Source organism: Camelus bactrianus, chromosome 7 (assembly GCF_048773025.1).
Source record: "Camelus bactrianus isolate YW-2024 breed Bactrian camel chromosome 7, ASM4877302v1, whole genome shotgun sequence".
In the NCBI taxonomy this organism is placed as follows: Eukaryota; Metazoa; Chordata; class Mammalia; order Artiodactyla; family Camelidae; genus Camelus; species Camelus bactrianus.
The window spans coordinates 29,302,310-29,328,501 of record NC_133545.1 but is presented as its reverse complement, the minus strand read 5'-3'; the positions used below and the strand labels follow the sequence as shown (position 1 = coordinate 29,328,501).

Here is a 26,192-nt window from a genome sequence, read left to right as displayed (position 1 = left end):
AATAAATAATGGTGTTCTAGTTAGAACTCCTTCAAAATTTGGAAATTTGGCTCCTCCTAAGACAGTGAGCTATACTTAGCTGATGTGTTTGTTTACCAGTAAGTAGTGAGGTTGTGGTGAATAACGCTCTTTTTCCATTTGCACTCTTTTTGGTGCAGATGTACAACTTCATAGAATGCCTGCAAATTAATTAGCATTGCACCTGAACTTTGAGAGGCTATCACAATTTGGGTTATTCAGTGAATGTAATAATTTTAAGTACAGTTAATTCTTTCTTTTTAGGTTAATTCCAAGAAACTGAACATTTAAAAATTATCCCTTGGTGAGGGGGTGATGCCAGTGGTATGCTAATATGGTGAGAATAATTCTCATTCCTTCCTGAGGACTTTTATGAAGAATAATGTGGAAAATACTTAATGTAAAACAGGTTGCAAATCTATTCAAATATTTTCTTTTCTTGAAAAATTATAATCTAGTATCTTTGTGTTGCTTAAATATATAAGCACTCATAGTTTAAAGGTTTAGAATTTATAATTTTGAATATACGTTATATGCTCATTGAACTCATCATGGTGACAGTTTTTACTTTGGTCCATGGCATTAGTCCTACTTAGAGCAATAAAGGAGTAGAGGTGAGTGGAGATGGATCAGAATGGAAACTAGATAATGGAGGGGCCGTGAATTTCTTTGCTCCCAAATTAAGACATTTAGACTCATGGGAAGACTGAGAAGTTGAGCCTCTCCATGCAGCCCACTGTTGTCCCCTGCAGCCACTCCCTTGGACATCGGGAAGAAGGAGGGGAAGGAAAAGTGCTTCCCTCCACTGTCTCCTGTTCCTACACCTGTCTGCTGGGGTGAGGCCTGAGCCATTGTGAAGAGAGAGCTGGAGAAGGACACTCACCCTCTCATCTCCCCGTCCTTAGAGTTTCTAGAGCAGTTGCTCCAAAAACTGCAGGGGGTTTCTATAACTAAATAATTCCTCCTCATCTCCCTTAGAGAAAATGAGCAAATTTCAGAAGATCCCATTTTAAAAATAAAGTATAAAACAAAGATGCAGAAAATGTCTTGATAAATCTGTGGTAAAACTGAAAGTAGATTTTTCTTTTCCAGATTATCAATTCAGGATTTAGTTAATGAGGATACCAATTCAGGATTTAGCTAATCCAATATGTGTGTGTGTGTGAATAAGATATATACAAAACTCCTTTAGTGTAAGCATTTCTTACTTGGAGTTCTGAGTGATTTATAAATTTTGTCTCATTTTCTATAACATCCTTAGAGAAATACAGAAATATAAAATGCACATGTATGATGAGGTATGGCTGGCACACCAATTTATTCAAGATCCTAAAGGACTGCCCTCGAGCTCGAGAAGCAGTCATATTTAGGAATCCAACAGCTCTGCTTTTATACCGCTGCAGACGTGTGTTAAATGGGTATTATAAAGTGAGCTCCAGATTAGATTTTCATAGAATTCAACAATTTAGAGTGACTAGGGGGAGAGTATAGCTCAGTGGTAGAGCATGTGCTTAACATGCACAAGGTCCTAGGTTCAATCTTCAGTACCTCCATTAAAAAACAAAAAATAAATAAATAAGCCTAATTGCCTCCACCCCTCCCCAAAAAAACCAATTTAGAGTGACTAATATATAGTAGTAATAGTAATAATAATAATAATAATTGCTGTTATTATGGATAGCATGTACCCCATTTTAAGCAAACTTGCCTCATTTCAAGCAAACTTGAAAAAAATAAATGTTATCAAACTTTTAGATTTTTGCCAGTGAATCAGTGAAAAGGAGTTATCTCATAATGGCTTGAGTTCTCTTATGAGGTATTGATTTCTTAAAGCTCTTTATTTATTAGAGAGATTAGCTTTTTGTCAAATCAATTGCAAAGTTTGTGGTATTTTGCTTAAATCCCATGCTAAGTTTGTTTGTTAATAGAGAACTGTCATTTGTCCTAGAGTTGAAAAGTATCTTACAGTCCAAATCCCTCTATTTATAGATGAGAAAAATTGCCTCAGAGACATTAAGCTATTGACTCAAGGGAAAGCAACTCTGACTCCTAGATCTTTTCTAGGAGGTTTCAATGTGGCTAGGAGGGATTGAAGGAGAGACAGAAGAACTCTGGTTGCAACACTGACACAGAATCCAAAGCATAGTTTATAGCTCTTTAATGTTGAGAAGGTGCAACTGGGCATTTCAACAGTTTAATGGTAGGATAGAAAAAATAAGCATTTTTCAAAATATAATTACTGTTTTGATAATCTTAGGATTATTGCTTATGAGCATTGCCGATTAGATGTTTTAATTAATCCAGCCATCTGGGGACACAAATTAACTGTACTTACTGGGTTATAATGTAAGCATTGTGAATCCAAGTTATCTTGTGGGTTTCCTTCTTTCTAATGGAGTTATTATGCTATTATCAACTTATCATGCAGTAGCTGACATTATTTAAATAATGCTGCTTAAAGCGTAGAGTGAGGCATAGAAACTCATGCCCAGCTGGAAAAAGCTGAATGGCAGCAAAATGGTAGCAAGATAGATGTTCTGCATCAGGGTCATTCCTACTAGTATAAAGCTTGAAAAAGAATGGGACAAAAAAAGAGTCATGGTTGTATGGATGCCTTTATGGGTGATAAAGTTTGAATTAGCATATGCAGGACATTCTAAGACAATCAGTGTCTACTCTGTTAGTTAATTGGTTGGGGTGAATTCTCTCTTATTGTTTCATTTGCCTTATAATTAGCTGTAGCTCAGCAATTAAGTCATGTCACCAGCCCACTGTGACACTGAAGAATGGCGATAGTGCTTGGGTGGGTGGCACTGCTCGGTGCGGACTGTGTATGTTAAATCAGAATTGCTGGTTTCCTATATGGCTCTCCTTCTCTGGCTTGGGAATAGTCTTTCTTGTTCTTGAATAAATCTGTGTGTTACCCATATGCAATTATAAATGTACTGAAATAAATAATTCTATATAAGATTTTTGTGACTGTAGCATTGTAATCATTAAAAATTGTTCAGTGTTCATGTATCATCTTTATAGAACTGGAGTTCAGATACATATATAACTTTTCCTATGTAATTCTCCTTGAAAGCTTCTTAACAAAGATAGCAGCATTTTGTTGTTGCTATTAATCTGCTTATTCTTAAATATCTTATTTTAAACTAAGTAGAAATATTCTTTTAAAAATCCCTTAAATTCCTGCTTTAGAAAATGTATCACTCATTGAAATAAAAAATAAGATGTATTTGTTGTTTTAAAAACTATAAATACTTTGATTGATTATCAGAATAATACATGCATATGTAAACAATTAAAACTATAGATAGTGTAAAAATTATAAAGTGAAAGTTCCATGTAATCATACCCTCCAAAGATAACTACTACTGTATGGTTTGTAGTTTTATGTTATGCTTTGAAAATCTCTTCTCCTGATATGAAAAAAAAACACATATAGTAGAAAATTTCGTCTATAGTGAAGGGAAAAAAAAAAATCACACTTAGTTCTACCACTCAGAGTTGAGCAATATTGGAATGTTTGCTTTGTATCTTTCTCCATTTGTTTGTCTGCTCAGTAACTGTATATATGCTTATGTACCCACACAGATTGTAAATGTATAATCTATGAATTTTTTACAATAGGTATCTTATTATACAAAGTTATATAATCTACTTTTAAACTAAATGTGGTGATCATTATTTCATAAAATGATTTTATAATGTGATTTTTTTTTTTTTTTTGGTTTGGTCGTCTTTTATTTTATTGAAGTATAGTTGATTTACAACGTTGTGTTAGTTTCTGGTGTACGGCAAAGTGATTCAGTTATACCTATGTATACATATTCTTGTTCATATCCTTTTCCATTATGGTTTATTACAGGATATAGAATATAGTTCCCTGTGATGTGCAGTAGGACCTTATTGTTTATCTATTTTGCATATAGTATTTTGTATCTGCTAATCCCAAACTCCTAATTTATCCCTCCCCACCCACTTTCCCCTTTAGTAACCATAAGTTTGTTTTCTGTGTATAACATAATTTTTAATGGGTGCATACTATTCTGTCATAATGATATATATTTAACCATTTCTTCCATTGAATATTTACTGGCTTTTTATTTTGCATTTATAAATAATATATTTATAAATATATTTTGCTGAATATCATTGAAGATAAATATATGTGGAAATTCATAGTTATTCCCTTAGGATAAATTCCTAAGTGTATAGTGATTTAAAAAAAAACAGTAAGAATGTGCTCAATTCACACGTACAAACTTCTGGATTGACAAGTGGATGAGCAAGATCTCATCATATTTTTAGAATGATTTTAGCAAGTAAATTTGAAAATTCAAAATTACAGCCTTTTAATTTATATAAATAATCTTCTAGGTTTAAACACTCTGGGTTTGAGTATTCAAATCTTGTATTTTAATGTATAACTGCCACATTTGTGGAAAGGAAACCTATTGTGTGTGTTTTAATACTTACAGTCTTATGTATGTCACTGAGTTTTATACCCACTGAATGTTTGGAATTATGCATATCACACCAAAACCCAAATCCAAAGTGAAAAACAAACAGTTTTTATAGATGCTCAGTAAGAAGTATAACAAGATTTCTTGGAGAGAAAGGATATGGTGACTTCTCAGAATGCTTTAAATTTCATATTAATCCTCGCTAAGGCCAGGATAAAAATGTATGTATGGCAGGCCTGAATGCTTTGATTGGAAATGTACCTCAAATTATCCATCTTTTTGATGTTTTGGATCTAGGAAAAGTTCAATGTCTCTCTACAAGTTGTTAGACTTTTTTCAGTGAATTAAAATTTCTTTTAGACCATGGCACTCTCACAGAAATTGTTTCAAGTGTGATTTGGCATAACCTGTAGCAGATTTTATCCATCCTCTGACTTCTTACTGCCATAGTTAATCTAAGACATAGAGACTTATACAGTTTACATGAAATTTCGGTACTTTATGCTTTCAAGTAGTTTTTGTTTAGCTTGAGTTTGCTCTTTTAGAATTTATGGTTTGCCAGAGGGAAATGAGGAATTCAGATGTAATAGGAGTGACAATACAGTAATGTGACTACAAAGCCATGTGTTTCATTTCTAAGTGGCTATTTTTATCCAAAGGATTGGTGTCCTCTAAGATGATAATTGTTAAGAGATAACCAAAATTATTTTTGAAGTATCTTCAGGCTTGATATATCAGGGTTCCACTAGTAAAACAGAACCAGTGGGAGTTTTTATATATATATACATACCTGTGGGAGTAGGAGTGGGGAGGAGAGGGAGAGAGAAAAATGGAGAAGTATGGAGTTGGCTTACATGATTGTGGGCTGGCTAGGCAAGTCTGAAATCCCCGAGGCAGGCTATCGGAAAGGGCAGGCTGGAGCTCTTGGGCACAAGTTGAAGCTGCTACCCACCAGCAGAACTGGGGAAGCCTCAGTTCTGTCGACTGATTGAATCAAGTGCATCTAGATCATCTAGGATAATCTTCCTTACTTAGAGTTAACTGACTGTACTTTAATCACATTTACAAAATACCTTTATAGTGATACTTAGCTCGGTGTTTGGTTAGACAACTGGAGACTGTAGCTTAGGCAAATTGACACATATGAAATCACATTTGATATCTGAATCAGTGCATGGGTCATACAAAAGAGCCAACGTCATTAATATATAATTATAGTTTATCTGTGATGAAAACCAGAAATACCCAATTTGACTAACTCAGGTGCTAGTTTGGGCCATATAAAATTTTGTGTGTTACCAAAAACAAAATCTATTTTCAAAGAACTAATATCTGTTACCAGAGTTGAGATTGTTGAAAAGAAAGTACACCAGGCTACAATTACAATTTTGAAAGAGTTTTGAGGAATGGCAGCATCGTTGAAACACAGGTGGCTTCCCAACCGGATTTGAAGGGGCAAGTGGTCATCTAAATCTATGCTTCTCTAACTGGAGTTCATGACTCCACTTAATTTTCATCTGCCATTAAGGGGTACGTCAGTAGAAAATACCAGAGAAACACTGCTTTTATTTAATGTAGACCAGGGGTCAGCAAATTGTTTCTGCAAAGGGCCAAAGAGTGCATATTTTCAGCTTTGCAGGCCATAAAGTCTTTGTCAGAACTGTTCAGCTCTGCTGTTGTAGTGTGAAAGCAGCCAGAGGCCATATGCAAATGAATGAGCGTGGCGGTGTTCCATGAAACTTTATTTACTAACAGAGTTGGTGGGCTGGATTTTGCCTCTGGGCTGTAGTTTGCCAATGCCTCATTTGCCAATCCCTGAAGTCTGGTGTGTTGGTTAAAATAATCACTTATTCTGCTTGTAATATTGTAGTGACAGGATGTATTTCAGCACAATTTAGAAAGTTAGGAATTGATCACCTACTTATTGAACACCTTCTATTTTTCTGCTATTTTAATGAGAACCATGGAGGAATCAGAACAAGTATAGGAATGGGGCAGTGCCCAATCCCTTTAGGAATTAAGATTATTATATATAAAATCATTAGTAAACAATATATAATAATGCAGGTTATATGATATATATTCTACATGTTATATATGATTAGATAACATTATATTTTGACTTCTTTGTTATACTTATGAAATGAGATATAGTCCCCCAACACTGAAGAAAGAGGTAGATATCTGCATCTGTTCTGTGTCTTAGCACAGAAACTCGGCCAGGGATGGAGATTTCCTTGTGAGCATATGGAGACAGCACTATAAGGTGAGCTGCTCATTGCCAGCTTCCTGACCTTGACTCTTCCCGCCATCTTCTCTATATTAAATAATAGTAATAGTAATAATAATAATAATGAAAAAAGGAAGCTCAAGAATTATTTGAGCATATACGTAGAGATTATAGGTATTTGGTAAACTATCACAGGCATCCACATCCTTAAGTTTGAGATTCTAAATTCCGTAGCAGAAATGGTACTTTGTGCTCTAACACTGTAATGAATTATAGTTTAGGCAGGGGATGAGAAAACAGGAGCTTTTGCTAGTGCCTAGAAACAAGACCTAATGAAGGAATGATACTTACCATCCTTGGTATTTGTTTCTTCACCTGTTTTTAGCCATGCCTCATGTTACTGATCTTTAAGCTGGAGCCGTTTAGCTCCTTTGTATTAAAAAGATGAGTCAGGTAGCAGGGTAGGGGCTGGGTTAGACTGAGTACTGAGAGATGGCAGCAAGGAGACAGGTTAGGGAGTGATAGGCTAGGTAAGGGGAAGGAGGATTGATCACTGAGGGGAGCGCAGATAGAAAGGAACGATCCCCACTGGAGACTTTGGATGAGAGCTGCTGTAGGGTCCCTCCAGTGGAAGGTGCCCTTAGAACAGTGGTTAAGAACTCAGCCAGTTGTGCCTGAATATGTCTTGGGTATGTCACTTTCTAGCTGTGTTACTTAGGACAACTGACTTGAGTAATTGATATTCATAATTTTTATCTGTAAAAATGGGCAGAATAATAACACCCCATGAAGTTGCGAAAATCAACAAAGACAATGAATGTAAAGCATTTAACCCCTTGCTGGGAGTCTTATGAAGGAAGGTCCCATAAATGCTTGCTGCCATTATTATTATTATTAAACATCAAGTTTCAGTGCCAAGGAAAATATTAGCCATTTAAAAATTGTGATTATGAAGGTTTTTGTAATTTTCCAGAGCCACGACATGCTGTTTTTATTTTTAATGAGGGGATATAAAAATAATTTTTATGTTTTTACTTTGATCAAAAGTATCAGTACATCAGTTTTAGATTGTCATTTTTTTTCTGTTTCCTGGCTTTAGAACACACATACCTGTTCTTTAATTTGGGTGTGTCCATCTTTGTAATGTTTAAGTCAGTCATGGTGGTTATTCCTAAGAAAGAGGAAATAAGAGACAAGTACATGGCAACTCTATGTAAGAAAAAAGAAGAAAGGAAGGGGAAAAACACCAAAGGGGAAAAGAAAGGGGGGGGGGGTACAACGAGTCACCAGAGCTCCATGACAAGAAGAGAAAGAGCTTCTGTGCCATGCTCACCTCGGGCAGGCTGTTTAGAGTGTTTTCAACCAGCACTCTGCAAGTGGGTTTTTTTCCTGAGTATTTCCTCTCAGCAGCTCAGTCCCTTGCCTGCCTGTTTTGAGAAATTATTTGATTTTCTCTGCAGCTGTTGATTTGTCTGCCGCTACACTCCCATTATTTCTAAATCTGGTTTTGTCTGTGATGAAGTCTGAGAAATAGTTCATTTTAATGATTTCTGTGTTTTGTGTCTGTTTGTTTTTCATTCCTCAGGCGTCACTTGAGCCAATAGTCATGCCTTCTTATGCAATGTCGTACCTCTCGGCAGACCCCCCTCCTGCTGGTGAGCGGTATTTGTGCCCTGTGCGTGGGAGCGGCTGCCGTAGCTGCCTGCTGTGCACTCGCCTAGGGCACTGCGATGCTCACTCTAGTCCACGGAGTGGTTCTTTTTGTTTTGTTTTTCCATGTGTGATCAAATACTGCTGGAATGTCCTTTTCACACTCTGGATCAAAGACAGCTAGATGATGGAAAGGAGCATTCCAGTCAGTTTTACTTTCTAGTAAGCTGGACATAGTGGGGTTTTTCCTGATTAATGTTTTCATCCCGAGTCCCCAGTCTTTTTAAATAGAAAATGTTCTGTTACAATTCTGGAAATAAAATAAAACTCGTAAAATTAAAAGACAACCTAGAGAAAAAATTGCATCAACTATGACAGATCAAAAGTTGATATGCTTACTAAAGTAGGAGCTTCTGTAAATCTGTGACCTTCCAATAGAACAATAAGCAAACAACACGAATCAGTAGTTCCGAAAAGAATAAAAACTAGAGAAAATGAGCATGAAAAAGTTTTTAGCTTATCCAGTAATCAAAGAAATGACTCCCTCCCTCCCTTACCTACCTACCTTCCTTCCTTTCTTTCTCTTTTTTTTATTTTCCTTTCTCTCTGTCTTCCCTCCCTCTATTCCTCCTTCTCTCCCTCACTCCTAATTTGAGAACACATAATACTTCGTTTGATGAAGCAGGTGCTCTCAAACACTGCTGGCATGGAAAATGGCACAACCATTTTGGAAAGTAATTTGACAATATGAATTGAGACTTTAAAATGCTTGTAATCTTTATGTCATTAATGTTACTTCTAGGAATTCATTCTAAGGAAATTATTAGAGAGTCCCATCAAAGCATTAAATACAAGGATAGTCACTGTCATTTGTGATACCATCGGAAACATCAAAAGCTTTAGAAACAATTTAAATTTCCAATAACAGAAGTGGCTACGTAAATTATTAAAAAAAAAACTTCAGGAGGGGATATTATTATGCAGCCATTAAACTTATGTTTTCAAAGAATGTTTTATAACATTGGAAAATGTTCACCTGTAATTTTAAATAAAGAGGAACGAATGATGCCTAACAAAGAATCAGAGAAAGGAGCCGGATCTTCCAATGTCTGTACTTATCCCCTGACCATTATTAGACAGTACTGTCTCTTTCTGGGTGAAATCTGTGGTTCTGGCCTTTTGTCTTGACCTCTAGTAAGGCAAATGGACAAGATACAGAATAGAATAGAATACAGAATAGAAGCATCAGAACATGCAGACATCGTCCTTTATTACTAATGATAGTCTTGGGGGAGAGTCAGAGTCATTTAACGTGAGGTTTGTGTGGTACTGAATGGCTCAGTGATCAGCCACCTTCCCCCTCACCCTCAGCTCAGAGGAAGTCATCTCTGGGCCTGTGTGCCTCTAACTGAGGCTGCGGTTTGGGGCAGCTCTTTGCTCTCAGTCTCAGATCCTAGAGGGCTTCCTGAACCCAGCCACAGGGCCGGGCTCTGGAGCAAGTACCACACAGAGGCAGTAACTTTGGAAACCTCAAACAGTAAATCTGAAACTTGGGCATTTCTCTGTTTTGTCCCCCAAAATGTGATACCAGTTACCTTAAAGAAAAGTATGTCCCCAAGAGGAAAGAGCACAGGCTTTGGGGTCAGGCAGAGACATGTGTAAATCAAGGTTCAGCTAATAGCTGGATGTCCTTGGGTGAGAATGGGGGTAATAATGTACTTTGCAGGGCTGTGGTGGGGATCACATGGTTAAGGATATGCGTTAAACACCTAAAATAGTGCCTGACATGTAATAGCCCTCAGTACCTCTACTGAGTAAATATTGGTCAGCCTTACTCTCCACACTGTTGAACTGAAACAAGTATTTAGAAGTATGGCCTGATAAGAAGCTTTTGTTGCAAATCACTTACTTTACTTACCTACTGAGTAGTTAAGTAAAGTATTTCTTTGTGCGTTAGTCTCTACATCTGTCAGTTTACGTGATTTTATGTTAGCGATTATTTCTAAGGAAAACTTAGTCTGTGCAGGTTATCTTTATCAGTGCTTTGTCCTGGTTTTTCTTTCTTTTTCTTTTCTTTTCTTTTCTTTTCTTTTCTTTTCTTTTCTTTTCTTTTCTTTTCTTTTTTTTTTGGCGAGTGAGAGGTGGAGGGAGATTAAAAAATTTTTGTGTTTTTTAAAAGGTTTGAAAAAATAACTTTGAAAATTAATCCTTTTTTGCTGTTGTTTTTGTTTTAAAATGTGGTTGTTTTATAGTAATGTGGCAGTTGGCCTCCCACTGATAATACTCGTCTATAATTCAGCTGTCGGAGGTGCTTTCTGAGTTTGTGGCACAGGATTCGTTGGGATGAGGTCCACTGCCTCATTCAGACCCAGGACTGTGGCCTCATTACCCCTGGGTTTTAACCAGCTATTGATCCACCTGTAGGTAAACTGCTGAGTCCTCAGGAACTAGGCATTAGGCAATTGCTAATTAAAGCATGCACATTTCTTTCTTTATTTATACTTTACATATGAATGGGTCCTTCACAGTGAGGGATGACCATGTCTGAAAACTATTTTGAGACAGTAAGAATAGATTCAAAAGGGAGAAAAAGGCCATCTACTGGGATTGGGAGCATTTGTATTAGGGGCAACATAGGGCATCTGGAATTTAAATGCATCTTTTAATAGATTAAAAAAAACTGGCTTACTGATACTGAAAATATCAGCGTTACAGTTTCCATTGACTGTCACGTGTAGACATTATTAAAGCTGGGTTCATTTGTGATTTGCTACTTATAATTTGCTGCTAGCCCTGGACCTGGGGAGATAATTTTAGGTGCCCTCTGGAATGGTAACCAGTCATTTGATGCAAATGCAAAGCCAATCTAGTTTCTGGAATTAAAAATAATGAATCCAAGGGCTTACTTTGGACAACTAGGCAGTCGGAGCCTCTGAACACTGAAGTATTGGCCTGTCCAGTGGTTTGCTCTGTGGCTTCTCACTCTGTGGGTTACGCACCCTTACCTAAAAGGAAACAGCCTTAACATAGCTTCTAGCGGGCCTTCTATTGTGGGGTGGGTTTTCACTCATAAGAGAAGTAAATTAGTCATTGAACTTGTGAAGAATACAATAAAAAGAAACACTTAACTTAAAATCAGATTTGAATTTTACTAGCTCATGACCTATAGTTGCTTCTCTTCCCCAAACTATTATCTTCCTTTGAGGCAAACTCTTCAGCTATAAGTTAGTAGAGGATTTCAAAACAGAGCAAGGAAATTATTAGAAAGTGAAAAAAATCAGAATAGATAGACTAGGAAGTAAACTTATTTTTGTTTTGTCATTTAATCCCAGGTGATAAAATGGGAATATACATTTGTGTAATTGTTAAGCTCAAAATCGTGTGAATTAAAGTGCTTCACTCTGCTTTAATTGTTCTTTAAGGCATATATAAAAAGAAAAATCTCAGAGAAACTAGACATATTTCCAGTGATCGACCATGTAGCTTTAGAAGTTTGGTATAAGAAGGAACCAGTATTGGATTTCTTAGGAGGGCTAATCTTATTGCCGTGGAATAAAGGTTTGAGTTTTAATCCTAATTCACTTACTAACTCATAAGGTGCTATTTATGTTTTCTTTTAACTTAAATCACACTTAATGATAAACTTTCTTCTTTCCTGCCAGACTTCTTGTAGAAGTAGCCTGTGCTTGCTGCTGTAATTTCCTTACCACTTGGTCTTTAACCACTTGGAGTTTGACTCTGGCCTCACTTTGCCGACATCCTCTAAAGTCTTCCCTTTATGTCACGTTGTTAAGAGCCAGATCCTCTTGAATTTATCTCTGCAACATCTAATATGCCCAACTTCCCACCCTAGTGGTATTACAGGAACTCCCTTCTGAAATAACTCCTAAAGCTGTACATTTTACACACTAAGCATCTGTCTTGCTTGCATCTCCGTGAGTGGTGAGTATCTTCTCACTGTCCGTGGTGTTAAGTTTGGTTTTCTCGGCCTGGCTTGGAGCCAGCCTTCTCTCCCACTGCTTCTCCTCATCCTCCCTGTACTCCAACCCAGTTCCTTTGTGTGTATGGTAATAGCTGTCTGGGGTCCATACACTCTCTTTTCTCCTCCCCAACCTCATGTTCAAAGCTTATCCTTACAAAGCCCAGAGGAAGGACGTTTCGTTAATTGAGCTTCTCTGATCCCTCTAGCTGGAAGCAGCATTTTCATCCTCTAGCTTTTATCTGTACTCTCTTCTGACATGTTTCATATTCTGTTCTGCATTATTTGTGTGGGCATCTTACTTTCCTTTCTCAAGGTCAGTCTCAATATTATTTTATTTTACAACCTCAGTGTCTAGTTTAGTGCCTTATACTTTTTATAAGCTAAGTATATTTTTGATGAATGAACTAGCTAATATTAATAAATAAAGAGCATTTCCTTAAAGATGTTTTAGATTATAAGTGGTTATTCCATTACTCTTGCTAATATTCTTCTTGTCTTTCTTAGTTATTTCCATGCATCTTAGATTTAACAATTATCTCTTCAGAGAGCTTATTGCCACAAGTATTTTGAAACCTTTTATGTAGTTATCTCTTTTCCAGCCCGTTAGGTAATGAACTTTGCAGCATGTAATCTTTCTAAAACAAACCATTAAGGCTTCTTTAAAAAAAAATAATTTCCAGTGAACGAGAGTTGATAACATCAAAATTTTTTCAAGATGATGGAAAAGTCCAAGGACATTTTGCGTGGCTGATTCTGAGAGGAGCCTTTTGGAGCACTCTAGTGTGAACACAAGAACCACTGAGGGTGTTCTTATCTAACGCTGATAACAGCTACTCCATGACAGTGTGCATTAGGGCTCACTACAGTGATGCTGGACCTTTCTAGAATTCAGCAATCCAGTCATTTCAACTCCTCAAACCACCAAGCCCTAAGGAAAAAAGGCCAGTATGTAGATAGCACATGCAGATGAGCATCCAAGAATTACCACCAGGAGATCACAGGTCTTGTTTTACATGGTTCCAGTGCACATGCTTTGACTCTGCTTAGCCGTCTTCTCAAAGGAACATTCCTTGATGCCCATTCTGTCCCCCATCCCAGCCCAAGGCTGATTCAGGAATACCAACTTTCTATTTCCAGAGCAACACTCAGAATAAGAATTGCCTGTTAATTTGTTTCCATGTCTGCCTCTTCCATGAAATCCAGAGCTCCGTGAGACAAGAACTATGTATTATATATCTTTGTATTACCCAGCATTTTACAGTGTCGGGTATATATTAAACATCAAAAGTTATTAAATGACCAAAGTTGTTTATCTGCCTTTGAAGGGACGATAGAGTTTTGAGTAGCATATTTAAGAGGAGAGAAAGCTGTTTGAAGCAAACACACAACAACAACAAATAATAGTTAATACCTGATAACATGTCAGGTGACAAAAATGATATAAAAAAACTGAAAAAAAAAACACATTAGTCTGGGATTACTTCATTTTGGAGGCAAAGGGCATAGAGTACTTGAATAGTTTCTAAAAACATTGCTGAATGCTTGCACAGTACTATAGTTTCTGTTCATTTTGATGACTTAGAGCCATCACTTAAAGATTGAAATATTTTTTGGATATTTTGTTTAAAGATGCAGTCAAGTATGTAATGTGCTTTTGGAAAGATTATCTTGTAAAATTGCTTTGAAAAGAAAAACGTCTGGGTTTTAATGGGATAGGTCCTTAACTATCCCAAATGACTCATTTCTGAGGGTTCCACACAGCCAAAGTGTTGCTGATGTGTGAGGATGTATAAGTATGTCTGGACTTTCTTGATTTATCAGTGTGTAGACCGCATCTAACAAGCGGTCTACCTAACAAGCATCACACACTGTACAGGTGCTCTGAGGATAGAAACAGACACGTACACATGCCCCAGAAGACAAGGTCACAGCTATCAAAGACTTTCAATTTTGCCAGACAGAGGAAGTTTTTTTTTTTTAAATCAGAAGTCCTGGGGAATGGTTGTTACAACTTTATCACCTAGCACTCTGCCCTTAAGCAGGCATGCAGCGCTCGTCAAACATTGAGTACTTCTGTGGACCAGGCTCTGTGCTGGGTGCTGGCTGATGGAGGCACAGTGAGCACTTGCAGGCTGGAGGAGCATATCTCCACAAAGCTTCTGTCTCTTTGCAGGATAAGTGTGGGGAAGATTTTTCTCCCATCAGAGGCAAAGATGTCTTTATTTTTTTCTTCCTGATGTTAAACAATGTAGGAGAAACAAAAAGATTCATACATTTTCATCCCTGAATTAAAGCATGTTTTAAATAACTAAAAATATAGTAAGACTTATACAAATCTCTCTCATGTTCTTGACCAGGGTATAGTTCCTCATTATCAATCTGCTTATAAATAAAAGGGAACAGGTAATATGAGATCTTGCTTCACTTGTCCTTTTGGGTTTCTGAGGTTTGTGTGTGACCGGGCTTTGGACAGTCCTTCATGGCTTGACAGATGGCCTTCCTCCAGCAAGGGACAGGGAGCCATGAAGATTGAACACTGCTCGAATATAGTTTCCCAGATTACAGCTGAGAAAAGAAAGAATGTGCTCAGCTCCACTTTTCAGAGTCAGGTGCCTAGCAAAGCAGAAACAGTATACCTGTAAAGTTGCCAAGGCAACGTCAAGGGTAGAGGGAAAAGTAGACACAGTGATTTATGAGGCTTTCTTGCCATAAGAACAGGTCTAAAAATATACTTCCATGTCTTTTTCCTCTCAGGGATAAATGCCACAGGATATTTCCAGGGAATTGTGGTGCATAAAAGCTGGAGACCTTATCAGAGCCCAGGGAGATGAGAGGTGAAGGACAAAGATGGGGGAAGCAGAAGAACAAATGAGAAAATGTGCTCCCTGTGTGCTTTAATCTTCTGTTGAACTGATGCAATTTTACAGATGTAAAACTGACCTTTTTTTGGAATATGCAAATATATATTTGAAATGTGCCTAGGCAAAAAAGATCATTTGCTAGGGTAAAACAAAGATACTTGATCCATATTTTTTTAAAAAAATTTCCTCTGAGCTTCTTTAATATTATTGGATTTGCAAAGACAATCACAGATCAGCATGTGGAATAACATGTTGTCATAGTAGCAGGGTTTTGAAGTTGCATTTTATTTCTGAACAGTTGAGGAAGAAGAAGCTCTCGGGGCAGACAGAGTTGGCTTATTGTAACACCCTTTCTAGGCTTACTGCAGTTAGCCAGAGTTATCAGATGTCCACAAGGATTTTTACTTTCATGAATTGTACATGGCTGTATTGGCTTTATATTGCTGCATAACAAATGATCACAAATATAACAGCTTAAAACAGCATACATTTATTATCTCGCAGTGAGTCAGGAGTACAGGCATAGTTTAGCTGAGTCTTTTGCCCTGAATCTCACCAGGCTGTAATCAATGTGTCTACCAGGCTGATCTTATCTGCAAGCTCAACTGAGGAAGAATCTACTTCCAAGCTCACGTAAGCTGTTGACAGAAATCGTTGCTGTTAGAACTGAGGGCTTGTTTTGTGTTGACCGTTGGCCAGAGGCCACCCTCTAAAGGCTTCTTGGGGTCCACTGCCACATAGGCTTCTCAATATGGCCACTTACTTCATTGAACCAGCAAGGAGAATCTCTGGCATGTCTGCTGCCAAAATAGTCTCTTACACGTCTGTTTGTTAGAAGCAAGTCACATACCCCATCCACATCCAAGGGGAGGGAGCTGCATAAAGATATGAACACCAGGAAGCAGGGATCATTTGGGAGGCACCTTAGGGTTTGCTCACCACAGTGTCATTCTGAGAAAAAGGGCAAGTTTTTTAATTTTAAAAGCTATGCAGTCATCTGGAAATCTGTTCAAAATTAGCTTGTGTGTTCAAGAAGCTATTAAAGCTTACATTTTTCACTCTCTTTCCCTTTGGTAAGTGAGGAAGGGCAGAAGTGAAGTTGCAGCCTTACTTTATGGAAGCTGAAAGGAAGGAAGAGAGAGGTTAGTAGGGTTGAAAGAATAATGAAATGAAAGAAGAGACTATTCCCTATTCTCACATAGAAGAATACAAGTGATGGATTAAACTATTCCAGTGGGTTCCCTGACCCATTCTGGAGGTCTGAGAAAACAGTTTGGTAGAGGGTTCCCACTAGACTAGCACGTGCCTTGCTGTGCTTTCTGTAGGCTCAGAACTCTGTGTACTTTCTGTAACTAAGTCAGAAATGTTGCTTTGCATGAAATGGTCCACCTTGATGTCCCCATCTCAGGGCCTGGAAGGTATTGTGCCCTTGATTGTTCGTCCCTTGCGGTTAAAACATCTACAAACCAGAATGCTTAGGTTATTTTAGGGTTTAGGCTTTAATATTGCTTATGTCCTGAGCCACAAGGGGACTTGAAGAAAACTAAGGAACAGGATTGCAGGTGATTCCCATGTGGCCTGTAGCTGAAGTGATTGTTCCCACAGCATCCAGGAAGGCAGAGATCAGAGATTTCAGATCACATGGTAGACTTTGGAATTCAGTCATTTCTTTGCCTTCTGAAATGGCTGCCTTCAAACTCACCCTCGAGTTTAGTTCCACCTCAGGCAGCTAGAATCCAGTTAAAAGGACCCTTCCGTTAACTGACCCTTCATTTGTTTTGTAGGGCATCCATTTTAGCATAAGGACAAATCACAATGTGGGTGATTTACTTCTTGGGCTGCAGTCTGTACCACAGTGCTTGGCACATGGAAGATGCTCAGTAAATGCTAGATGACTGCTGCTACTACTGCTGTGGTAATTTATACACTCAGCTCAGTCTCCTCTGCTTCCCACACTGTAGCAATGTAAGATGCCCAATCACAAAAGGAAGAGGAACATAAACATAAAAACAACAGTAATATTATTTGATGAGGTCTGCTGTTAGGCGCTTCAGTTCTCACAACACCCTATAAGATACATCTTCTTCTTCTTCTTTTATGGATAATGAAACAGCCTCAGGACTACAGATTTTCACTTGTATTGAGATGTTACTTATATTTATTTACTAAGAAAAGTAAGGAAGCCAGAGTCCTCTGTTTCTTAAGTATTCTTTTGGTTAGGCTGCACTGTACCTGTGCTCACTGCATGAAGTCGTTAGAGAGAAGTCCTCCGTAAATAATCTTGGAGGAGACCAAATAGCAGCGAACACTTTTAATTTTTAGAGTTACAGTGTGGACTTGCTTTAATTTGTCTCATCTGAGAATGGCTATTCGCTACTAGTCAGGCAAGGTTCCTTGTATTTTTATGCCAGGCACCGCAGGAAGCAATTTCACGTATCTAATGTAATTCTCCTCCAGTGCCTCCGCAGAACCCACAGAACCTGGTGGCACCTGCACTTTCCTTCCTGGTCCTTCCCTGGGCATGCACCTTCAGGCTCCTGGCCACAGTACTCCATGTGGAGTGCCCTACAGCTCTGCCTCGCAGTGTCCTCTCACCCCTGTAGCCACCGGTTATTTCACCTGGATAGCTCCTGATTCTTCCTCCAGGTCTCACATGGGATGCTTTTTCTTGGCAGACATTTTTCTTGATCATCTAATTCCTTGGGTGCCCTCATGTGTCACTCTGGTGTGTATTTGCTTATCCCATTGGTGAGTCCCTTGGGGGCAGGGACGTGCTCTGTTTGTTGCTGTATCCCTAGCGTCTGGCGCAGGGTGGGCACTCAGCCAGTATGTACTGAAGTTATGAGGGAATGCCTGTTTCATCTGAGCCTCGGAGCAGCTCTGAGAGGGCATGGGACCTCCCCAGGGCCACTGCACTGCAGCTGGTTTCACATTTAGAGACCAAGTTCCCTAACCCTGCTCTCTTTTCCAGGCATAATGCTTACACAAAATCTCTTCTCCTTCTCCTTCCTCTTCCTCCTCCTTCTCCTTCTTCTTCTTCCTCCTCCTCCTCCTCTTCCTTTTATTCTTCTTCCTCCTCCTCCTCTTCCTCTTCTTCCTCTTCCTCTTCTCCTCCTCTCCTTTCTTCTTTCTTCTTCGTCTACCCTTCTTCCTAGGGATTTCATTCCTAAGCTTTTCAATGATTGCTGATTGTTATAACTTTCTAATTTTTTCACATGCCATATTTTTGCATTAAAGGCATTAAATGGAATACAGGACAAAGCAGACCCATATTTTTGGGTGTCATGAACTTCATCACAATGCATCTTCAGTTCTTTCTAATCAGCACCTCCAAGTCTTTGATGCTGCCTTAACCTCTTCACTCAAGGTCTTCTCTGTGTGAGGTGGAGTATCTCTTAAGGAGTCAACACTCCTTAAGGGTTATGTGCTCACTCTGTTTTACAGAAAGTTTTCGCCAGGAGTGTAATTTGGGAATTGTTTGTGCTCTGCAGAATATGGGGGGAGGCTCTTACTGTCATGAGGGCCAGAAACTTGGCTGGCTTCCCACAGATAGGCCTCCAGGGCTATCCCGTGTCATTCTCCTCCGGGGACCTTCTGTGTCATTCCTGAGTAAGCCCTCTGGTACCCTAGTTCCCTGCTCCCAGGAATGAATCTTCACTTCCCGCAGTTGACCTGTTGTGTTATCTTCTTACCTCCTCTCTTCTGTGATCCAGAGAGGCCATTTAGTTTTCAGTCCATGTACCCATCCCTCCTGTCTAGTTTCTTCTCAGAGCCATGCTTAATTCCTTCCCATTTACTCATTAATTAAACGAGAAGATTGTGCCAAGTTAAAGTTCAGCATCTTCAAAATGCCTCATGATACAGTCCCTGAGGTTGCCCTTGAATAACTGACACAATATTCTTTGATCAGTGACCTGTTAGAGTGTCTAGCTGGATTAAATGAAAAGTCTTCTGACTTATTAATTTTTGTGTCTGGGTTGATGTAGGACATTAGTATTATTGCATGAATTTATTCTGGCCAAAGCTAGATGAGTCTTTACCTCTTTGTTTTTTAATTTGTTTTGCCTTAGCCCCAGCAGCTGTGGAGGTAATATTGATATGTCTGTGGATTTCAGGAAAATCCAGTTTTTGTTTCAAACTACACACCCCACAGTTCTCTGGTCCAATTCTTAGGTACTTTATCAGATCCTCATATATTTTCAAAAATAATTGCTAGTGACCCGGATGAAACTGGGCAAGGTATTCCTAGGTTTAAGGTAGTCCAGTTTGCAGTGTACAGCCCTCCTTAGCTTAACAGGGGAATCTTTAACTAGATACCCCTCTTCAGGGTGGCTTCCTGCCTTTCCCCCCAGGGGCTGCACACACCGATGATAAGATCACAGTGGACTTACCTTTAAGGGCCAGCAGTAAAAATAAGTACAGTATTAAAAACATCCCTCTTTTTGTATCATTTATTTAGAGCTTCCTCTCCTTTTCTAATGAAAGACTACTGTTTTGCTTTTGCTGTTTTGTTCCTTAACGCTCTCCAGCAATAACCTCATGTGTACCCTATGATGCCCTGAGCTCGTGGGGCAGGATGACTGGGGTTCAGGGCTTTGCCCAGCCACCAGCTGTGAAATAAGAAGAATAATACTGTTGACCTCATGGAGTTGAAGTGAGAATTAAGTTCTCTAATATGTAAAGGTACTTTGTAATAAACTTTAAATACATAGATTGAAATGGCGAGTACTAATTGTTGCTAAAAATGCTCAGAATTGCCAAGTGCCATGTCTTAGTGACTTTAGTCAGAATATCCAATAAGACTATAAAATTAGTAGATTATTAAATGAACACCTCCCACTCTCTGAAGTTTCTGTTTCTACTTCTCTCATTCCCCATTTGTGTCTCTATTTCTTTTAATGTCCACCATCCTTTCTCCCAACTCTAGTAGCTTTCTGTAACTGGATATAGTAAGTAGCATGTTTTAATTATTAATTATGGTTGCTATATTATCTTAGGTAAAACTGAGTGTATAGGATGTTTATTTTTCTCTCTTTATGAAACAAACAATTTTTTTCACTTACTTAATTCTTGAGTCTTTGATCTCCAGTGGATCAGCTGTTTTCTGTAGAAAATCTTTTCCCTGCACTGCTTTATGCTTTTGTTGTGGGGTAGTTAGCAGAGCAGAGTTAGGGCTACTAAAGCACTTTAAATTCAGGCGCTTCTTTTCCCTTCTTTTAGAAATGGATTTTATTGACTTCTATTTTCAGTTTGTCCCCAGAAAGTTACTGGAAAGTATGTGGTAAAGATCTGAGTGTTCTTAACTACAGAATAACAAAGTGAATTCTCTATTTTGGTGGCTTTTTAAAAAAATAATGGGAAATGTGGGATTATTTATAGTGTGAGAAGGAGAATTTTGAGAATTTGAGGCACCTCAGAATCAGCTTGGCAGTTACAAGCTCTAGGTTTATAACTAGGATTGTTTGTTTAATTTTTTTTTCCCTTTTAGAAATCTGCCCGGGTTGGGGTGGGGAGGGCATAACTCAGTGATTAGAGCACATGCTTACCGTGCACGAGGTCCTAGGTTCAATCCCCAGTACCGCCAATAAAAATAAGCTAATAAATAAACCTAATTATGTCCCCCTAACCAAAAAAGAAAAAATTAAAAAGAGAAATCTGCCTCCTCCTACTGACTGTTATGACTGAAATGACAAATCACAGTTTGGGTTTTTTTAAATGACCAAGCAGAACCGCCTCAGCTCAGCTGTACCTTCTCTTGCCTCATGGCCCTGGGAGGACCGCTCCTTCTCAGCCTTTCCCTGCCTCTTTGAAAGAATCCACGTAACCAAGTCGTGACTGTTGACTGAGCACATTGTGTTAGTCCAGACTCTTGTGATTGCAAATGGCAGACCAGCAGGCACATCAAACCAGTTCATTTGAAGTGGGTGTGGGGGAGGAGGATTTATTGAGAGCACGCCCGGTAGCCAGGAAGGATGGAATCCATGCACCCTTCCACATCGGTGCCTTTGCAAAGAGTCCAGAGCCCAAGCTCCTTCCCTTCTCAACCTGTGCACCCACCTGGAAAGGCTGTGCTCTTTCCTCAGAGACTCAGAGAAGGCCCTGTGTCTCCATGCACATTGCCCTCCTTTCCTCCTCCTGCCCACTTTGGCCTGGGTAACTCCTGCTTACTCTCCCGGACATCTCCTGACTCTCAGCCCGAGGTGCAGACCTTTTACGTGTTTTCATAAAATCCTACACAGGACCTGGCTACGTCTGGTGATCGCTTGTTTGCTTGTCTGTTTCCCAGCTAGACTTTGGCCTTCTAGAGAATGGGAACTTTGTCTGATTCATGCTTCCATTCTTTGTTCACAGCCTCATTCATAAACAGAGAGAAGCATTTGTTGAATGAGTGAGCATGGGCTCTCCGCTCACGTTGGTGACTTTGGTTTCTGGGCTGAGCTCAGGACAAATGCCAAAGCCTTTGCACTAATGACATAAAAGTCCTACTTCTAATGTCCTTCATCTTAAAATCGGACTGGATGTGATCCCCTTCCACACACAAACTCAGTAAAGAAATGTGAAAATGCGGGCAAAAAGCCCTTTAGGTCAGTTGTTGTTTTGGTAATAGTCAAAGTTTTGTGCAATATCTACATATAAATAGTGACTTAAAATATACTTATAAAATGTATAAGTGACCCTTACTTAGTGGGCAACCAGATCAACTGTATAGTTGATGTGAACCGAGTGGCAGGAACTGATCAGGAAGGTGCCTGCTGGTACACATTCATCTTTAGTGGTTTGTTTTTCATGTTTTCTTCATTGAATCCAATTATTTTGATGAGCAGTCTAACGATCTTGTAAGTAAGCTGAAAAAACCTTTATACTAGTATTTGCTAACTTCTGTCAACCTGTCCTTTCTTTTTTGGGAGTAACTATAGCACTAGAATCTTTAATAAGTGTTTACCATGGTTACTTTTCATCTGTTCTGAGGTTGAAATACTGCTTGTTGGCTCCTCGAGGACTCTGATGTGTGGGTCCTACAAAGCATACGGGAGCATCTTCCGTTCTTGACTGACAGCTTTGATTGGACTCCTTAGTGACTATGAGTCCTTGAAAGTCACTCACAATAGTTTTGGGGGGCAGAAATGAAAAAGCTGGTCTTCCTTCTTGTATGTAGTTGTTTTCTTCAGGATGAATAACTTAAACCTAGTATTCCGAGCCTGTGTAATGCTGAACCATCTTAATGGCACTTGGCTATGATTCTAATAATTCTTGTCACCAGAAACAAATGATTGCACCAGAAAGAAAAATGAGAATTGGTTTTACTGATGACATATTCATACATTCCCTGTTCTTCTCCCCCCTCTTTTTTTTTTTTCTTTCAGTGAGCATGTTTTTGAACACGTTAACACCGAAGTTCTACGTGGCCCTGACAGGCACTTCCTCACTAATATCAGGGCTTATTTTGGTAAGTGGTGGAATCCTTCCTATTGAAAAATATGCTGATTACTAATGTATATGTTATATATGTACAGGAGAAAAGCTGGAAGAGTACGCGCCAGCAGCTGGCAGTGATTGTACATGTGTATGTTGGGCAGGGGGATGGACAGAGGCCTTTCACTCTCCAGGTCACCTTATTTCTAAAATATTTGAAAAAAAATTTTTAAACAGTCATATATTACTTTTGTTGAAGGGAAAAACAGCATGTAAACAAAATGGGAAATAAAGGAAGACATAATTCTGTGTCAAATTTTGATGTCTAAGATACTGTAAAATGAGTGACTCAGTTTAAACTAAACTTTTTCTATTACCCTTCAAAGTGGATTTTTGGGCATAATCTAGATCAGTAGAAGTATAGCTCAGTTTATTTAAATGTATTGACATGGATGTGGAATTCTCAGTTTTCCCCTTCATCTTCTTTGCTTTTAAAATTTACATTTATTTCCCTATCGCTTCCTTAAAAAAATCCTGACTAGGCAAGAAGCAATAATTATAATGGTCTCTCAGGCTCCATTACCTTACGCTCTAACGTAGTAATCGGTGTGATGTTATAACACCTGAAGTAGTTGTCATTAATTTACGTGACCTTAAAAGGGACCATCTAAACTTGTAGAATCATTCTAATATGGTTAAATTTATATTGAAGTCCTTTAAGGAGAAAGAGGTTTTAGAACACTTTTTTTCCTCTACCGATAATGCTGTGATTACTAATTATTATAGAGAGAGGGACAAGAAAAGATTTCTGTCAAGATTTCCAAGTTGAGAATGAGAAGTAGAAAAATGAAATTTTTAGAGGAGAAAGGCACAAAAATGTGGAACAAGAGCATAGATGAACCTAGAACAGTGGAGGATTTCATAAGCCTGAACCTGTAAGGAGCCAGAGTGAAAAGGTGGAGAAATGTCTGAGGGCAGAAACCTGCAAACAGCTGAAAGGATGGTGGTGGTGTGAGAGCATCATTTTGTGGTCGGAGCCTATTCAAGTTAGTCTTGCTCTGCTGTAACGTGGGGGCTGCTGGACTTGAGGGCAGAGACATTTAAAGTTCATATTGTTGGACCAGGAGTATGAAGGACATCAGTGAGAGTCACTCCACGATGGTTATGGAATTGCTGACTGACTGCAGAGATCAGTCAATTCTGGAAATGGAAAGCCCAATACTGGCTGCAGAGATCAAGCCAAGGAGAGGGGGAGCGTGTTAAAGCTTCTGCATCAGATGGGCTGAAATAAGGCATGGTAGTACTTTGTACCATATTGCCTGTTAAATGCAGATCTGCACACCCGTCTGTGTCTCTGAAGTGCTCCCTGTTCTGTGGGGACATGAGAAAAGTCAGGACGCTGTAGACAGTTGTTCATAAAGCTATAAGATGATTTGCCTAATTAAGCTTATGTTGTTAGTTTGTGGCAAAGCCAGTTTTCAGACCTATGTCTTTGGGTTCCCATCTTAATATTCTTAATGGACTGAAGAAACTTCAAATGTGGAACATGCTTTCACATGCTTCACAAATTATTCATAAGTATGTGCTGAAAGCATTTCAGCATAAATATATTTTAGGGGCAGGTGGAGGTATTACAAGTCTCCATCCAATAATTATCATTTATATTTAAAATAACATTTGAATATTTTCTTTCTAACACACTTTTGAAATATTTTTTGATTAAATAGAGAAAAAAATGAACTTTTTTAGATATAGCTTGCATAGCAATCGCAATAATTCACTCTGGAGCGGAAAGGTGGGTTTTTGTTTGTACCTTCCTGTCTCAGGAATGTTCTCCTAAGAATGTTACCTACCTCCATGATGATTACTGTGCTGGGCACTGATCTAAGCACTTTACATGCTAACTCATTTACTCTTCACAACAACACAATCAGGTAATTGCTAGTTGTTCCCCTTGTGCTGGTACCTAAGCTGGACAGGCAGTAACAGAGCTGGCGAACGGCGGAGCAGGATTGCAGCCCAGACTGTCTTGCACCAGAGCCTGTGCTTTTATCCCTCATTTCACTGCCTCTCTGATGAAGTTTTAGGTTGCTGAACAAATGGCAGGTCTGGATTTTGTTCTAGTAGTATCTTGGTATGGGTTCACTAGGCTATAAACTAATTACCAGAATGCGGGTCATTTCCTGTCACTCTGGTAAGCGAGACCCAGCAGTTGCTTTCCCTTCTCACCCAGGGATGGTGAAGTCCCATCAGCTTGCTTCTCTGGTCCTCCAAATAAAGGGGTTTCCCTAGGCTGTGCTCACCTTTGCAGATCCAGGCTGGTGAGGCTTTCTCCTTGCGTGTGGAGTGCAGCTGCTGAAGCCTGATGGTCACAGCTGTGCTATTTTATGATATATTTGCCTTGTAGCATTCTAGGAAGCAGAAGATACTCCTGACTGATGTAGAACTTTGAGCAAAGGAAAAGCTCTGATGCGTGAAGGTTTTGGAAGGCCTTCTCAGAAATGCTTCACCTGTGCTGAGGCAAAGCCACTGCAATGTGAAAATAGCTCTTGATAGCGTTAGGCTCCTGCTTTAGAGATGGTTGACACTGGTGTTATCCAGCCTTCGGGAGGTCTCGTGTGTTATACGTACATGTTTAATAGATAGAGAAAAAGGCATCCAGAGCATAATTTTTAAAAGTGAGAATCAAGAATAAAAATAGAAAATTAAGAGAGAGTAATAAAAGAATTAATTCATGGTGTAAAAGAATTATATTTTCAGGAAAGTGGTAGAAGAGATGACAATTAGGTAGGAATCAGTTGTAACTAAAAGCCCTTTTATTGTATTTTCCGCTCTGTGCCAGATACTCTTTTAAACACCTTGCATATATTATTTCATTTAATTGTAAGTGAATTCTAATTCTAATTTCATTGAAATTCTAAGTGGTTGATATAATCAGTGCCTTTATGCTGCTGAGTATAAATAGACACACAATTTAAATACTTTGGTCAAAGTTATAGACCAGATAGATGGTGATATTTGGATTTGGATCTGTCTGGCCATGCCCTCCATCCCCTCCTATTCAAAAGTAAGGGAATGGGATTAGACGATTGTTATGGCTCCTTTGAACTCTTTAGCATTCTATATCTAAAGAACTTGGCCTGCATTTGACCTGAAAATCATGCCCTCCAGCCCTGCATCAAAAGTCATCCAGTTTGCTAGTAAAGACCTAAGGAATAGACACCTAGAAATCTTATGACTTGCCTATGTCGCCTTGTTAGATAAAGGTTTAGTGAAGACTAGAATTTAAATTTCCACTGCTTTGTCTCAGGATTATTCTGCTTCTTATAAACTTGTTGACTAGGAAGATGGGGAGTAGCAGTGTCCAGTGGTTGATGTTTTCCTTTTAACAGACTCACAGAAATGGGTCAGGTAGATAAGGAAGCATAGAGGAGAGAAGGAAAGAAAAAGAAAAGAAAGAAAAAGAGAAAAGAAAGGGGGAGGGAGGGAGACCACAAACGTCTCTGGAGGAAACATTTTTTCTTTTTCCAATGAGCCACTGATTAGGTCAGATTTGGCCAATCCAGAAC

General features: G+C 38.8%; 1 protein-coding gene across 10 annotated transcripts in view; it reads left to right on the top strand.

Annotated features, from left to right (window-relative positions):
* The window catches only part of ST7 (suppression of tumorigenicity 7), a 294,367-nt gene that overhangs the window by 95,396 nt on the left and 172,779 nt on the right, over positions 1-26,192 (top strand). For all 10 annotated transcript variants that reach the window (XM_045511128.2, XM_045511122.2, XM_045511121.2 and 7 more), the window contains exon 2: positions 22,575-22,657. In XM_045511128.2, coding sequence (XP_045367084.1) covers positions 22,580-22,657 — 78 coding nt within the window. In that variant the 5' untranslated portion in view covers positions 22,575-22,579. The remainder of the gene's footprint in view (positions 1-22,574; positions 22,658-26,192) is intronic.